The sequence below is a fragment of the Haliotis asinina genome, chromosome 5, assembly GCF_037392515.1.
Source record: "Haliotis asinina isolate JCU_RB_2024 chromosome 5, JCU_Hal_asi_v2, whole genome shotgun sequence".
In the NCBI taxonomy this organism is placed as follows: Eukaryota; Metazoa; Mollusca; class Gastropoda; order Lepetellida; family Haliotidae; genus Haliotis; species Haliotis asinina.
This window is the reverse complement of record NC_090284.1, coordinates 27,352,081-27,370,310: the sequence shown is the minus strand read 5'-3', so window position 1 is coordinate 27,370,310 and position 18,230 is coordinate 27,352,081. Positions and strand designations below refer to the sequence as shown.

Below are 18,230 nucleotides of genomic sequence, written 5' to 3'. Positions count from 1 at the left end.
TATATAGCTCAAGGCATTATCGATAAAGGGGTCCTTCTCTAAGTCCTCCCACAAATAAACACGATGCTCTGGTGGGATTGGTAAAAGGTGCGACACTATGCCTGTGTAAATCTGGGTAATAGTAGAACCTATGACTTTTGACATCCCAGCCCCGGGTTGTGCCTCATACCCACAGACGGCTGACCCCCGGGGGTGTGGGTGGACCCCCCACTAGTAGATGGCTTGCATGAATCTCCCATTGTCTATATTAAGTAATTACAATAATTACATATAAATATAATTTCAATTTCCCAGATGATTGAGCCTTTTTTGTTATTTGAATGGTTATACCCTCGCTTCCGTTTTCAATGCGGCGCCCACTACCATGTAGATTGTTATCATCCATCGATCTCATATCCAACCACAATGCTTACTTTGATGTTAAGTAATCCCCGCTATTCACAGCAACATTGTCGACTATTGAGTTTTGTTTGGTCGCCGGTAGTTGCATTATTTCTTCCCACTGCTGGTGCGCTCTCATTCCATGACTAAATAATTGATTAGGCACTCCCTCTATGGTCACTTCTACTCTGCTGATTTCTGGGTTGTAAAATTTCTCGCTGTCTCTTGTAAATGGATCATAATCCTTCACGGATATGATCAATATACCTTTCATCGATGGCGCTGGCACATTCATATTGATATTCCATACCGTGTCGCTCTTGTCACGTGGTACCATACTGTGTCACAGTATCCTATCGTTGAGGATGGTCATTTCTCACTGATTTCGAATATGCCTGGCAAGACCCGGACTTGTCACCATGTCCAACTCCAATGATATGTTGTCTATCACATAACTACCCTCGTCACCATTCGGCTATAATCATTGAGCGTGAGTTTGTATTCCAGCCTGTCACCCATTGTGGCCTGGTAAAACGTGTGAGGTTAGCAACTCGAAGTCAAGCGGGATACAAAACCTCTTTGGCGATTGCTTTTTCACTTTCCGGTAGTTTAGCTGTCTCTTCTTGTGTGAACACGTACCCGACATGTAACCTATTCGATCTTTTGCTGCCTAGTCCCTGGTATACGCCATTGTGTCGCTCTTCCTCACTTTTCCACAGGTCTGTGCAACAGTAAAACACACCGCTGTCGTCTATGCTAAGCACCTCATTCCCACTAATTTTTATGGTGGTCTTCTTGACTATGGCACGACTCACATTATTCACGAGCTCACGTTTGTCGTTGTCTGAAGTCAAAGTGATGTTAAACGCCAATCGTACCGTACCCAGTACTATGACGTTGTTCTCACCCAAGTTTGGATATCTAGCCAACAGTGCTTGGTTCTGGTCTATCTTGCTGGGGTTGTTCGTAATAGATTTATATAATATAATTTCAAATTATGGACGATATTGAAATGGATGATTTGGGGGCTACTGCTGCACCTGATGTTGATTACAATGAAGATACTTCGTTTATTAGTTCACAAGCAAGAACCACAATGTTAGAAACAGCAGTAGATGATTATTACAAAGGATTAAAAAGTGATAAAAACTCAGTGCGCTTGGTAAAATTGCCACATGGCTTGGTCAAAATCTGTGGGCATTCATCGTTGCTGTGGCTGGGCAGGTGTACGTTGTGGCTAGAAGGGTCCTGCGGTGAGTTGCAGTTGGCTGACCAAAGGGACTTGCAGTCGGTGGTCAGAGAGTGGGGCTTCCTCCACTTTACCAAATAAGGCACAAGCCGACCGCGACACTTCTGACCACTAGTGCTGTTTTATGATCGATATGTCACTGGTTTGCTGGCTGCACGGTGGGTGGTGGGACCTGCTGGTCGGGCAATTTCTGTACCCTTGGCTATGGTGGTGATGCCACTATACCCGTTTCACTAGTTGTGGATGGTGGTATGTGAGAGACATTGACGTCCTCATCAACACCTAATTTTTGATTGGTTGTGGCGATGATTATTTCATTGTTGTAGCCTGTTATTTTATTCATTCTCAGACGCATGTTGCTAGGAGCCATGTACGATCAAACACTGAACACGTAGTCGACTTTTGACCTGGCGTATTGTAACGTGTCCCTGTATCGTTTTATAGAAGTAGGTAGATCTACCGGTGATGCAATAGCATCCTCAATATTTACCACAAACTGTTGCTGCCTGTCAAAGCGGTTCTCTTACCTATGATGCGGGAGTGCATCTACGATTGAGTGCCAAGAATAGCCCACACATACGTTCTAATTGAAGCGTTTAAACAGATAATGCCAGCGCGAGTGTATCCTTTCGACGTATATAGCATAAATTTTTACCAATCATCACCTGGTCCTTGTTTGAACTTCGGAGACTGATTGTAACAATAGGAATTCCTAACCAATGATTCGGCCCCAGCAAACGCCAGTCCGTATTCGTATCAACACCGGATTCATTACAAACTCGTTCGTATGCCTGTCTATCGTACGGATTGTTTATTGCATTCCATGCCTTATCCTGAGATATTGGTGCGCTTATTTCTTTGAGAATACGTCTGATATGGTAGTACATGTGAAATGTAAACACAGATTTACTCAGTTCACCCCGCCAAAATAACAGGATTAACATCAGTAATCATATACACACAATAGAGGATAGTTACTACAGCGTGTGTTCTCTCAATGATGAAATTTTCGAACCCACAGGAGGTGAGCTTAAAATAATTGACTCAAACGGAAGAGTGACGTTTGATAACACGAAAGGAAAAGAAATGGTGGGAATCATTGAACAGTTGGCGAATACACCAGGGATGAATCCAGCTTTTGTATCCCCTGACAATATCATCACTGGTATGAAAGTTCCAAAGCTAATTCCATACCACGAGCCATGCGTTCATCTCGACCAGCTTAACACAATTGATAATATACAAAGTGAAAGTCTTCCAAGTTGTTGAGAGCTATCCCGGTTCAAACAGAAAAATACAATGAGGGTTGCACCGAGCCATTTTCATCACGCCAGTATAAAAAATTAACAAATGGTAATATTCCCGAATTAAGAGTATCAATTTCAGATACAAAAAAAATACTGTAAATATAGCTTACCTAAGCATAACACTACTTACACAAAATGGCCAGTAATCAAGGTCCAGGATAAAGAGATGTATTAATGTTGGTTTATCAGACTTAGGTGATACTAGTGGGTTTGACACGGGAATAGATGGTAAAATACATGAGCTTCATATGTAAGCCTATGAACAACATTTCCAAACAAGTTGAAGTCCCCACCACCGGTTGATCTGGTAGTACTTTTGAACAAGGTACATTTGGATCTACCAACCTAACACCATACAATATAATTTGCAACAACGCAGGTGAATGGTTAATACACCCTTTGGTTGGTGGTAAACTGTTTGATTTAGATGACTTTGATAGGCCTACAGATATTTATCAAAACTTACCATACCATCTAATGCACACTGACGACAACAAGTGGACGATGTTAGCAGTTCAAATCAACTGGTTTCTCAACGTAACACTAATCTCCCCATACGTTTTCATGGAAAACAAAGACCACTACCTAAACAAAGACATAAACAATGGAACCCTGTTCATGGTTTACGTTCCATCACAGAGACGCAGTGTAATCATCACACCAGCCTCTAGTAGAGCAGTCCACATGCTGTCGAGTAAACCTGGGGAGCATGCTGTATTGCAGTTGGTTACTGAATTTGATGGTGTAACCACCCTCCTAGAAAACCTCTCAGAGAATACCACACTGGCAATCCAAGTTTTCCTAGGTGAACCACCACAGAGCGATATTGAGATCATGAAAGGAATCAAACTCCGATTGGTTAAAAAACACTAGGGTTGCATTTGCTCAATTTCCGTATGGGTGGGAGATGATTCACACACCAGTTTGCGAGATGTCACAGTTATCGTGGAAGACACTGTAATTCTAACCAAGATTTTTCTAACCGAGCACATCAGTTTTATTGGTTTAAAGTTCATACATGAGACATTATCAGAAAAACAATTTGAAACTATTTTCTAACAGTATTATATAAATAATGGCATCTAATTAACACCCGGTGATCTAGGAGACACAAATGAATTCGTTTTACCTGGTAAGGAAGACATCCCACACCTCTTACACCTTAAAGATAGAGTATACAAACGAATGCCTCTAGCAGATTTTACAGATCTTGAATGGGTAATTACAATAACACTAACCAACCCTTACATCAGGTTTAATCAAAATGGCTTGATCACAGGGAGCACCAATTTTCAAGACCTTTTAGATGGCTGTTCAATATCTTAGGATAAAAGTCTTTATGAGAATAAAACTTGTCAAATCATAATAAGAAAAGGCTATCCACCAACAACGAGACTCCATGGTGTTATCGTTAAATGTAGATCATATTTAAATTTACAACGTATTCATAACCAATAATTTAAACCTTTTAGGCTTAAAATAAACTACCGGGGAAAAAAAGTTATCACTTTTAAATTAGCTGTATAAAAAACACAAAGATGGAAACAGGTGTGATCCCACGTAGAATATATACGCCCAAATGCAAATTTTCCCAATGTTTCGAGTGTGTATTTTCTGTATATTTTTTTTATCAATTAAGTAATAATTATTATTGGGTTACAACATTTAGTGTTTTGAATAGTAAATATTATGGGTCACATTTCGCTTTAATAGCTGGTCAACACTTTTAGCAATCTGGTTTTTCCGGAATTTATCTGCTCGTATTTTTCGATGTTCACTTCCGGGATACTGTTTCGAGACCATTCTACAGTGCTGACGATGTTCATTTGAGCCCAAGCTTTCCGGAAACGACTTTGTAAATATATATAAAGGCTGGTTGTAGTGCGGAGGTTGACACTCACACTCATTTACATCTCTGCCCTGCTTGAAATCCTGTCAACGCCTGAATCTACATTATCTGCTGTCGCATTGATTGCTGTGTTGACATTCTGCCATAGCTGTTCTCTCTAACACCAAGACTTTGTTGAGTTTGCAATATTGTATTTTGTGACCCACTGACTTAGATTTTGTCTCTCTTGAACTGTACCTGAAATCTGCATTGTTATATTGACTTGTGACTTTATATACCTTGCTCTCGTGGTATAATAATAACAGAATTTGAACGTAAACAACTTGTCTTTGTTCTGTTGTGCTGGTTCACGGGGGATTTCTTAAATAGTTTGTCACGGTAAATTCTTAACCGTAACACCATTAACAACACAGCTTCCTGAACGCAGCTTTCCAAATCATGCATTTTGCAAAACGTGAGAAACGTGTCTTCGGGACATTGGTCAAAATGCATGTACATGATTGCAGCATAAATACTGACGTTGAACAGAGCAAGCATACAGTTAGCAATAACCCTTTAACAATATGGCAGGACTGACACAGGCGCAATGAGACAGAGCAATTGGTATGGCGAATATGGGGGCTTCTCATTGTCACCTGGCAAGAACCTTCAACTGCAGCCAGGCCACCATCAGCAAGTTGCTATAACGCTACAGGCAGTACAAGACACTCAAGACCGACCAAGATCGGGAAGACCGAGAGTTACAACACCAGCTGTAGACTGCTACATGCAACAGATTCACCTCCGGAACAGATTCGTGTCAATGACGTCAATGGCAGCGACGGCACTAGAGCATTCCATCAGCAGACGAACTATCCTTCAGTGACTTTGTAGTCGTCGGGATACGAGCTGACGACCCTTCTGTGGAATGGCCTTGACCCGTCAACACCGTGAACGCAGACTGCACGTCGGTGGCAGCGACGCGACTGGGAAAGGGTGCTCTTTACAGATGAAAGTCGGTTCTGTCTCTTCAGGAACGATGGCAGGGTTCAGGAACACCACTGGTGATCATCCGTGGACATTTGACTGGTCAGTGATACATGGATGAAGTATTGAGACCGGTTGTGGTGCCCTTTATTCAACAGCAGCCAAGACATGACAACGTAAGGCCTCCCACTGCCAGGATTATTCAAGAGTACCTCAACAATGTTAACGCCAATGTATTGCCTTGGCCAGCGTGTTCTCCAGACATGAACCCCATTGAACATCTGTGAGATCACCTTGATCGTCAGTTGAGACAGCATGTTCCACCTCCAGTGAACCAACATGAACTCAAACAGACTCTATTGAACCTATGGAACAGGATTCCTGTTGATGTTATCCGCCGTCTGACGACGTCATTGAGAAGCTGTGTGTTAGCATGTATTGACACCCAGGGGAGTCACACTCGCTATTGATGAAGTGTTTCCTGACTTCTGTGCCATAAAATGACTCTTTATGACCTTTTTGAAAGAACTGTGATTTCTGTAATTTTTAATTTGGACCTACTGACTCTTTCTTTGTGTATTGCGGGAGATTGCAAAATGACATGACAATGAATTTTCATTCGAATTATCAGAAAATGATTTCTGTCAATATATCAGTTATCAGAAATCTCATATACGCTACTGTTTTTACTGTTGAGCCAATTTAAGTTGGTGATAACCTTCTTTTGCCTGGTAGTTTATAACGATAAAAAATTAACTGAATTATAATTAAAAATAATTTATAAACTATATTATAGACAAACAGAATGGGGCTGTATCCAGCCGTAGATGATGAAGGAAATAAAAAGGGAAGTGCAGATGGATTTCGACTTAAACAGATATGCAAATAAAACACCAGCTAGAACAAGAGCGCGATACCCGGGCATCACTACATAAAAAATACAATAGAGCTTTAAACTACATAGATGGTGCTGATACCACCCTAATGGCAGCTAGCATGGGATTAGGGGCTGTAGGAGTTGCACTGTTGACAACAGTCATAGCCGCACCTCTTGTGTAAGGACTTGAATTAGCAGCTGTAGTGGCAGGAACAGTTGGATCGGTGGTAAAATTTGTATCCCATAAATTGAATCGAAAAGCAAAGAAACACGATGACATTAAAATACTTGCTGTATCAAAGTTAAACATGATAGAAGATCATGTTTCAACCGCACTCAGTGACAATAAAATTTCAGAAGAGGAGTTTCATTTGATCATAGGTGAACTCGAGAAATACAACAAACTTAAAAATGAAATTAGATCTAAGGTTCATAAAACATATTCTATAAGACAGTAGTTCACTCTATTAGAGATTTATTCACACGTAAATTAATAATGGATTTGTGGTGTATTGAAAATATATCATTGACAGATGCCGAGCCTCTGATTGTTAACAAACTCAAAGAAGTAGAGAATGGCATCTATCAATTGACTATTGTTATTAATTAAGATATCTTGAAAGAGTATTTTATGACTGAATCCATTGCTGATAGTTTACATACATGTTTATCCAGCTTCCTAAACAACTACATAAGACATGAATACAACACTGAACCCATAATTGATAGAGTTAGTCTGACTATAGCACTTGATTACTGATAAGCTGTACAGCTGGCACACTGTGTGACCCAGCTCTCAGCCAGACAGATTCAATCGATTCACGTTTAGACATTTGTTTAGTCCAGTGAATAGGCCAGCCACAGCACAGTTGGCTGCTCAGTGTGGGCTTGTGTGAAGGGAGACGGGTTGTGTCTTTTTGTTTTGGAGTTTTTTGAAAGGGGGCCTAGATCTATATTATTGATAGGTAGAAAGCTTTTATAAGACCTGGCCCCAAACCCCATTGTTTATACTACTGAGCAGTATTTTGAGTCGGGGATAATGACTGGGGCTGGACACATGGGAAACTCGTTGACACCTTTTCAAAGAATTTCCTGTACCTGAGTTGGTCTAGGTTTACCTCAGGGTTTCCTCCATACAGGCACACCAGAGCTTCTTGTCCTGCCTTGCTACATCACCCTGTGAAGATTCTGGATCATGAAATATGAGCGCCTGAGACAGAAAATGAGAACATTTACCAATGGTCTTCAAGGCAAGTTCTTTGTCGAGTCCAAATAGCCACAATGTTGTGTCACACAGAGGTATGGCAAGAACAAACAGTATGTTCTCACATATATTAGAGCTGATTTGTTAGATTGTCTCATTAGAGCATGGGAATCAAAGAGGGCAGGTGGGTGGCTACACATTTCATATCTGAATACATCTGCTAATACCTCCTGTGAACAGTTTGCTGCAGTAATCAGGCCTTGAAACAACAGTTGTGGATCCACTTTAACTGTTTCACCATCAATCTTCAGTGATGACTGTGAGGCAAGTGTAATGGCTTGATCTTTCTTTCTGAAGCTGACATCTCCTACATCGTTTCCTGTCATCCTTTTCAAAAGACAATTCCCAACTTATTTTGCCTTGTCAACATTCACAGAAGTCTCTGATGACATGTCGCAATACTTCTCAGTGTTGAATCTTCAGAGAAAGGGTTTCTGTCTTCTAGGTACTGCAATATTTGAAGAATATCTTCTGAATCTCTTGCTAGTTTGGTAGTTCTTGCATCCTTGTGGTTGCAGTCAGTTGCAAAGGATACACTTGTGAGTTCTTGCATGGCACTACTCACTTCTGCACATGCTGGCATTGAGAGGAGCCAGAGAGAACGCTGCATTTCAGTCATTCCTCTTCCTCTTGCCAATAACCCTTGACTTCAAGCTTCTCATCAAGACTTATTCAATCACAGGAAGGAACACCACTGATGACATACCTGGAAACTGTCCACGATGAACTGTTTGCATCATTCCTGAATATGATGGTCTAACTTGATGTCTCAGCAGCCACAATGATTTCCAAAGAAGATCAATACTTGCTGTAGGATCCACTTCTGATAATTTTTCTACTGGCTCATAGTGAAGAATTCCAAGACTAGTACCTGTCGATTCATAGTGAAGGAGTTTGATTTGTCCAAGCTGCAAGAGATCTTCTGCTTTCACATTAGTCTTCAAAATAGGCATACTTGTCTTTGTTCCTGGTGTGACCGCTGCAATGATGTCCATACCATGAAACGTGTTTGATCCATCTAGAGTACAGGTGTTGTGGTCCACATTGTCTGCAACATACTGAATGACATTTCCAAAGCTTCCTGGACATATTCTAGAGATGTCAGTTCCCTTGCTGACAGCAGCACTTCTCTCACATCTTTCACCTCATCATAAGAACTGCAGAAACCATGAGTACTGAGAGAATCCACAAGAAATCTGGAACCAAACAGATGATGCATTTGCACAGCAAGTCCAATCTGAAGTGGGGCTGTGAGAACTCTTGGTCTGCAACATTTCATTATTGATTGTCCCAATGAAGCTTGATATCAATATGTTTTCTTGAAATCAGTTCTTTCAGGAAACATCGCAACAATTCTGGGACAAATTCCAGATTTGCTTCTAATGATGCCATTTCATCACATGAAGGGTATCTACCATCATTGATCTCTACTGACTTAATGTCCTGCTTTATATGCTTGGCAGCTGTTTGAATAATCTGATGCTTTTCTGAGACTATTTGTTTCTTTCTGTGTTGCTGATAGAAATCATGGAGAATGGATGAGGCTATGGTTGTAAATGTTATAACATTGTGTTTTCAAATGACATCAGTTATGCTAATTCGGTCTCTAAAATGCTCATGCAATCGCTTCTTCATGTAAGGATGGCTGTATTCTTCAATATCTGTTCCCTTCAAACTATCCTCCATGTAATTAACCAAGTGACTTATGGAAATCTGTTCATCATAATTTTCCTCAAGGAACTCCAGTACAGAATTAAAAGCTGCTGTCCTTTCAAAATCTTCTGGTCTTCCCTGCTTAGATTTCATGGAGATGGCAACACTTTTGTCAAACTGAGATGGAATCTGTTTTTCAGTCCTGAAATTAACACTGCATGCCTGATAGTAGACTGCATCTGCTGCATGTAGATCACAGGTTTACACATCATGTGACCATTTGTCCCCCCGATCAAATTTCGTATCTGGTGAACGTAAAGTCCTAGAACGGTTGTCCTTTGTGACTTCATTCCTTCTACTCCTGAGTTTCTTAATTTGCTGCAGATTACAGTACCGTCGACGATATTCAACATGAACAATCTGTCCTGGTCTGGTTTTGATTGAGTCACCAGGTGCTGCACTTGCTTCATTTACACCTCTGCTGCCTTTCCCTCTCAGCACAACTGATCCTCCTGTCTTCTCCTTAAAATGCAGCTTGCATATTTCATAAAAAATTATTGTGCCATGTTTTGACCCTAAAAGAGAAATTATTAACTTGAAACAACTTTAAAAAGAATTAAAAGATTACTAAAGCAATTACATAAATTGAATGAATAAATCCTAAAATTTTGAAAAATAAAATTATCTATGTAAGTCAAGTAACATATAGCACATAGATATATTTATGTAATATTTTCAGGCTCATTTATAATAAATAGCCTGAAGTTATGTAAATTACTGTGTACAAAGTGCAGCAAATTGATATGATGATCCATGATCTGTTATTACAAAATGGTGAAAACCAATTTAGGATATGATTTTTAATGACAAATTGTATGTTTTGAAACATCAATAAATACAGAACTAGATATCTAATAATAAAACAATATAGGAACAACATGAAAAAACATGTCATATTCTTTTCTGTATTCATCTTTAGTTCATATAATACTATCTCATGCATGAATATTAAAGCAAGTACACTGACCAAAGTTGGCCATATGCTATGCATGTGACATTTTGGGTCAAACAAACAAACAAGCCTTTAGGAAAGTAGTATACACTAACAACTCCCTCTGCTAGGTCATAGTGGCCTTGGGAACATAATGACCAAACATTAAGCATTACATATAAAAATCACAGCACTTGATAACAGAGATAGTCCACATAATTCATCAAGGGAGAAGCAATGCCTCCAGATCAAACGTATAGAGCTTATAAAGCCTTCATTTAAAATGCTATGGCTATGTATGGGGATCTTGAAAAACAGTGCTTGCTGGAGCTTAGAAACATTAAGTATGCATTTACAAATTAACTTTGTCAATTAAATGCTGGGTCCAAAACATCTATAAACGCATGAACTTACCTCCCTTCTGTGAAAAATGCATTGATAACCGTTGCAAAGCACAAAAAACACAATGAAATCCAGCTGAAATGCTCCAAGCAAATGTCAATGTTGTGGAAGGAAGATAACTCTCATGAGTGTGTGTGTACGTACCTACACATACATGCATGCATGCATGCATACATACATACATACATACATACATACATACATACATACATAAATACATACATACATACATACATACATACATACATACATACATACATACATACATACATACATACATACATAGCAAAAGTTTAACAACACCCAAATCTTGGCAACTGTAAACTGGACTGTACAAAACGCACGTGCATCCAGTGGGCTACGCTGCGTGTCATTTAACGGAATATGGGATCCACTGTCATTCAGTCTTTTTTATCATTTTGAAAACAAATGCACACATCAAAACTGCTTGCTTGCTGTCAGATACAAAAACATCACATCACAATGGATTGTCACAGAAAAAAAAACTAGAAAACGCCACACATGATGTCATTTGAATGCTGAGAGCCGATATGAGCTTACGACAGGTTGCCAGACATTTTCAGGTCCACCACCGTACCGTATCAGGTCTCAGCTCACGCCGGGCACAAACTGGAACCGTGAAAGATGGTCCATGCAAGGGCAGCCCTCAAGAACAACGCCACCTGAATATCGTTATCTTGTGGTGTCATTACGTCGCTACAGATTTGTCAGTGCACCAGATTTTGCTCAGTCTTCGGCGGACTACAGGAGCACGAGTGCATCCGCAGCTTGTCCGTAATCGTCTCCATTTCTGCTCGGCTCTGTGCAAATCTTCCCCTCAAGGCTACCTCGTTAAGGCCACGCCATGTTCAAGAACAGTTAACATGTATGCATGCCCATCAGAGATGGCGTCTTGCTCAGCGGAAGGAAGTCCTTTTTGGTAACAACCCGCGTTTCTGTCTGTAGTTTAGAGATGGCAGAAGAACGTTTTCAACCTGACGTCATGGACCGTGAGCGTTACTGGGTGGACTTTGGCAATGCCCTTCAGCTGGAATGGGGTTCGACAGCTCATCATAAGCATAGGAAAACGCTGTGTGGCAGTACGACAAGCTGAAGGCAGACACACTCGATACTGGCCTCTTATTGTTTGTGAGTGTGAATTTTCACTGACCCAACCTCTCACATTGTAGTGCACCACATTTCCATTTTGAAATGACGTCACAACTGCTTGTATCAGGTTTTAAATCGAAAATAGTCAAAGTAAAGTATAAAACGATGCAGTGATTCTAATCCTCATTTGTGTCTGTGTAGTGGACTATTTTATTAGGTGTTGCTAAACGTTTATTACTGAGTATATACGAGGGATAGTCAAAAAGGTGTGACGTAAGAGATGTTGAGGGCCAGGGCAACTGATTTTACGTGACAATGCTTCGTCTCACACCTCTCGATTGGCAAAGTCTGCAGTTCCTTAATGTGGCTTCGAAGAACTTCTTCTTCCTCCATATTCACCTGACCTGGCCCCAAGCGATTTTCGCCAATTTCCATAACTGAAGGAACATCTCCGTGGAAAACACTATGAGCTCATAATGACGAGCTCATATCTACTGTACTCGTATGTATACCCAAGTTTGCTTCAAGGGCGTGTTGCTTGCGAACTAGTTGATCTATTCGAGTAAAATAACTGGAAATGCTGATGAAGAACACTGTCCAACAACACTCCTGAGAGTAGTTGGTGTCGCCAGTCTAGAAGTTATGTAGGCCTAGAACTGTTTGACCAGCCTTCGTATTTACGTTTTCATGAATATGAATTTACCTGAGCTGGAACGCGGACTGGAATATTTAAAGTAACCCTGATATACGTAATAGTAGTAACTCACCTGAAGTTGAGACGTGATGCGAGACTGTCGAAAAGATCCTTGCACAGGTGGATGTATGTTACAGGGTGGTGCTTTGAAGATGGCATTTTCTTGCAGTAATCGTACCACTGCAATATAGACCGAATAGCGAGTCACGTGTCCTGAGCAACCCCAGTTAAACGTGTTCATCATATATTGTTTCGTGTCTCTATAGTCTTCCAGCTTCTGAGATCTTTTTAGCAATATTAGTCCTCATGCAGGAAGCAAATGTACTGTAAGCCCCCTTGGTCCTTAGTATGGTGATCTACCTTCAGTTGTTGACAACCTATAGCTCATTTTTATATTGTATTGTCCTCTTATAGTTGAATAGTTTATAGATACATTGTTTTAGGTCTATTCACTAGTTTTACATTCTACACTGTGATATTCTAGTTAGTTTTACTGTCCTTCGTTGACAGAGTTTTACAATGTATGTGCTATTAATTCATTTGTATTTTTATAATTAATTGTTCTCGTCACAATATGGCTGCAATACTGCCGATGTGACGTTAAATATTAACTCACTCACTCACTCCAGCTTCTGAAATGTCTGTTAAGATCTCCGGTTGTATATAGCTACATTGTATGATTTGGTTGTATCGCCGTGCTATGTGGTCTCGCCAGTCTCTCCTTCAGTCACTGTGACGTCATTTTAATGCTGATAGATTAACCTAACGAATGGGCTGCGAACAGAATCCAAAAGTATTTGCCAGCTACATACCGTTTTACCGCCAATAACATTATCATTCTCAGATACGCTGCATATGGCCGGCTCTTAACTATGTTATGGTACTTCGGAGTAAAGATCAGATAAAAACTACATATACAACATGATTATATTTAGATTATAGTTAGATATACATAGATATTTTACTTTTTAAAATGTCACAGTAACACACAAGTATCGAAATGAATAGTCGTTAAGAAGTACTGTGTGGTGAAACATACCTGGTCCGTTGTAAGAAGAGGAGTGCTTTCCTCCGTTAAACAGCACGTCATACATACAACTGACACTGCCACCAGCTAAACCAAAAAACGCAAACACACCACCCCCAATGTACTTTACAAGATGCAAGTTTGTATGATGGATCACTTCTATGTCAGCTTTAACATTGAACCCAGTGCTGTCATCATAATTCAGTTAAGTTCATCTCATATTTCAGGCATTATAATGATGTGCCTATGGACTTGAGATGAAATAGTTATATATGTTTGACAAGGACTTCTCGGTGTCATGTTCACACAGAACATCGTCGAGAAACTTACCTCTAAAACAGCAACAGTGAGCGTCCTCCCGTTTAATCCCATGTGTGCATTAGGAAACAATGCCGATGTGTTGGTTACACTGCAAGGCTCACCAATACGTGTCCATTCTCGGTCAGTGCGAGTCCACTGCAGTGTCATCACGTGTGTGCAGGTGACGCTGGGGTTTCTATCGTTCTGCGCCGTGTTCAACAGAGTAATAGCTTTCGTAATGGCACCTAAGACATGCATAATATTTGGGAATTTTCAAGTATATTTCTCAGGATTAATTAAAGGCCAATAACTGCATTAGTTCCTTTCCTTCATTTTGTTTCTGATTTGATAGATTTAAAACTTTTTCCTGTGAAAATTAATGTTCTTATTATGTTTACTGCTCAAATTTTGCTGAGGATCACCACCACTTGTCATCTGTTGAAATAGCCAGGTGCAATAATATGTAAATGGTTTAATGAGCGAAGGTGTGTTAACCAATAATCACCCACATCAAACGTGAAAGGGAATGTGTCTGGCAAAAACAGATACGTACAAAATCACGGATGCAAACGTATTATCCCAAAAAACAACTCTAAGGAGTGTGCGTGCGATTCACGTCATGGTACGACCAAAGCCTGGCGAAAGTCGTTTCTTGCTGCAAAGGATGGTCACATTTTGGGTGACGCCAAAGACGTATAGAACATGTAACACATGTAGTCATCTTAGACAAATGACTTTGTTCAAACTCGTTTCTGTTCATCTAGCAGTGAATGGGTACCCGATGGGATGAGATGTTCATATGACTATTAAACTTTTAGTACCTCACAGACAGCATGGATTGTAATGCACACTGATCCTTTGGCTGGAGTAGTAATGTCTGCGCTTTGGGTATAATTTGTGTGCATGGGCATTTTTGGAATACAATTACACACATTATTGTTACATTTTAGAGATTAAGATAGATGTAGCAGAGAGGGTCCGGGTGATCCTGACACTGTCAGACAGGTAAAGCTCATCATTAGCCTCTTCTACACGCAGTCCAGACAGCGAAAGGAACGTCGCACACGAAACGGTGCCCAGTCCATCCCACCAGGTACTTTCAGGAGAATCACCATTATTATTAACGTTATTATTACATAATCATTAACATGGCACTGTCTTGACATGCTTTTAAAGAATAAATTTTCGATCGTCAAACGACGCTAAGGGTGCACATATGCATTCATCAGAAGCAAATAGTGTAACAGTCAATGGTAAATGCCGCCTCTGTCCGTTCATAATAGAATTGAGGTCCTACGAGAGTTATTCAATCGTTACATTCCGTTATGTTTCCGTCAGTTAATGCTTTATCTCTTGGATTTTTGTTTACATCATCACAACGTGATCCATAGCAGACTTTGAGTCATGTTTACTGTTCATGTGGTCTTTCTTATTAGATATGCTTCAAGGGTGAACATGATAACGAAATTTCAGTCAAGTAACAGTACAGAGGAAGTGATTGATATATTTCAAATGCAAAAACATGAGGTTAAAATACTCTCTGTTTCGTATGTACGATGCTTTATTTCAAAGATACCGGTGGATACCCTTTGCTATCTTTTGTCTTTTGTTATCTAAGTCGTCAAAAGTATTGCTATTCGCGGAATGGTTAATTTCAAACACTTCTTCCCCGAAGAAACTTCAGAAATACCGCATACGCGAAAATGTAAAACATATTCACCAATGTTAATCAAATAGAAATTAGCGTGACTGAATACAAACGTACCTGAGACAAATCCAGCTTAATTGCAAAAGCCACATTATCGATTTCAGTGTCGATTGCACGAGGTAGTGATGTATCCAGATAAGGGAAAACGAAAAGCCATTTTGAGAAATGTCTGAAAAGTGACCGCTTGCCATATCTTCTATCTTTGTCTGAAACCTTGAATGTGTTGGAAATGTGTAAATACAAAATTGCCTCTTTCAAAGTATAGTTAACTATTAAGCTTGCTATCTCAATCTACAATATCACTAATAGGAATTAAATATGGCGAACAGGGCAACACATTTATGTTTAGTAAACCTTGATACCTCACGCATCGTTCTGTTATAGGCTATAACTGTCGTAAGTCGATCTTAGTGCATGGGAGTTTCGTGTGTTTTAACGCTAAGATCGTACTGTGACAGGGTACTTCACGTAAATTTCGGAGGATACTGTCAGCATCCGGTAACCATACAAAATCGTACAGAAAATCTTTATATGTCTGGACAAAACAGTTTTGAAATACTGCTGTATTTGTTAATCAACCTATATGCGTTGCAAGAAACGCTAGAAGTTTTTAAAAGTTTGGACCCATTGCATGATCGTTGGCATATAACAAGGATTTGTCGTCCATGCATGTTGTGATGCATGTGCAATTACTTTGAAGGCAATGTTTAGCTCGTTTAACATCATATTCAAAGTAAGGTGACAGTTTGAGCGTGTCATGAGTGGAGATCAGGAATATGTTGTTAAGCATTAGAAATTCTTCTAAGTATGTATGGTTAAGCTGAGCAACATTAGTCCCGTTTCCTCGTATGCACCACGAACTCTCAACGTGTAGAAGACCTTTTACTTCGGATTAAAATATTTTCACATGAATATTTCAGTAAACATGCCCATGTGTTCACTACCAACTTGTCTTGTTTTCAAGAGATTTTTTTATAGAAGAGTCAAAATTATAATAAGTCAACGAATGTAAAAAGAATTGTATTCACACATTGTACTCGTGTGGGAAACCACCAGTGTAAATTTTCCCTCACGGCATAGCAGCAGTAGACATTCCAGAAATATATCCATGTTGCCCGTAAGAATGTTATTTCTAAGCATTTAATAGGAAAGATGTACTCAGCAGAAGCAGAAAAAAGACAACTCACATACCATAGCAGTAATGCCATTCAAACAGTTCCTTTTTCTTTCACAGAAAATGAGAAAATTGAGTTGTTTCCGATAAATCCTGATTTTGTTCTCTTCTATGATGGTTTGAGTGAGATTTGTGAGAAACTCGTCAAGGTTGAGCAGGGAAACAGACATCATGGTGACATACTTTTCAAGTGCCCATTCTTCTATGGTGTTTGTTGTTTCCATGCCTGAAACATAGCACGACAATCTGCAGAAATCCTTGCACCATATGTCGAGGCTGAGTCATTTGTGCGTGAGTGTAAACCTTTGCTTGGTTAACCCAGACTACAATCTCGGGCATATGTCATACTTCCGGCGGACACAAGGTACAGCATGCTCATAGCACATGAGTTTCTGATTATAATTGTTTGTTAAAACTGTGATGTAAAGATTGGCATACATTTCACACAAAAATATGGACTATATATGTGGTTATATATTCTTACAGGGCCGATGAACAGACACTGGGCGATTAAAATTAGTAAACAACTAGGCCGCAGTGAACAAAGAGCATTTATATATACCTGGTCGCTTTACTTACAGAGTGAATCTCCATGAACGAACACCAGTGTGGAGCCAACATCTAAAGCCATCATATCCAATAAACCTCTCAGCTCTTGGTTTCCAAACAACGGTTTGTGTAAAGCTGTTAAAGACAGGATATGTGTAGCTGTGTGGCCATGATGACCTGTTTACACTCTACTTAATGCATGGCTTTCACTTAGTATTGTGTAATTACCTTGGGTGAGTTGATTAACTGTGACAGTTACATTTCAGGATCGTCATACCAAACATTTTAACGTCAAGGGTCCATTCTCAGAACAGATGAAACAAGGTACAAGCCGGGTGAACTGGTAGCTCAAAACAAATGATCACACAAATGATTTTTACTTGGGTTCATTCCCAAGAAAACATACACAAAAAGTGAGTGAGTTTAATTTTACGCCGCAATATTTTTACTCAGCAATATTCCAGTCATATGGCGGCGGTCTGTAATTAATCGAGTCTGGACCAGACAATCCAGTGATCAACATCATTATGCGCATCGATCTGCGCATTTGGGAACCGATGTCATGTCTCAACCATGTCAGCCAACCTGACCACCCGATCCCGTTAGTCGCCTCTTACGACAAGCATAGTCGCCTTTTATGGCAAGCATGGGTTGCTGAAGGCTTATTCTACCCCGGGAACTTCACGGGTACACACACAAAAAGAAAAGCAGGGTGAAATTATATACAGT

At 39.9% G+C, this 18,230-nt stretch overlaps 1 protein-coding gene across 1 annotated transcript in view; it reads right to left on the bottom strand.

The window, feature by feature from the left end:
• The window catches only part of LOC137283483 (probable glutamate receptor), a 33,725-nt gene extending 16,142 nt beyond the window's left edge, over positions 1 to 17,583 (bottom strand). Inside the window, exons 1-6 of the mRNA XM_067815008.1 lie at positions 17,532 to 17,583; positions 16,970 to 17,178; positions 15,832 to 15,991; positions 15,733 to 15,734; positions 14,101 to 14,274; positions 12,817 to 12,923 (exon numbers count right to left, since the gene is read on the bottom strand). Coding sequence (XP_067671109.1) covers positions 12,817 to 12,923; positions 14,101 to 14,274; positions 15,733 to 15,734; positions 15,832 to 15,991; positions 16,970 to 17,178; positions 17,532 to 17,583 — 704 coding nt within the window. The remainder of the gene's footprint in view (positions 1 to 12,816; positions 12,924 to 14,100; positions 14,275 to 15,732; positions 15,735 to 15,831; positions 15,992 to 16,969; positions 17,179 to 17,531) is intronic.
• Positions 17,584 to 18,230: the final 647 nt, after the last annotated feature.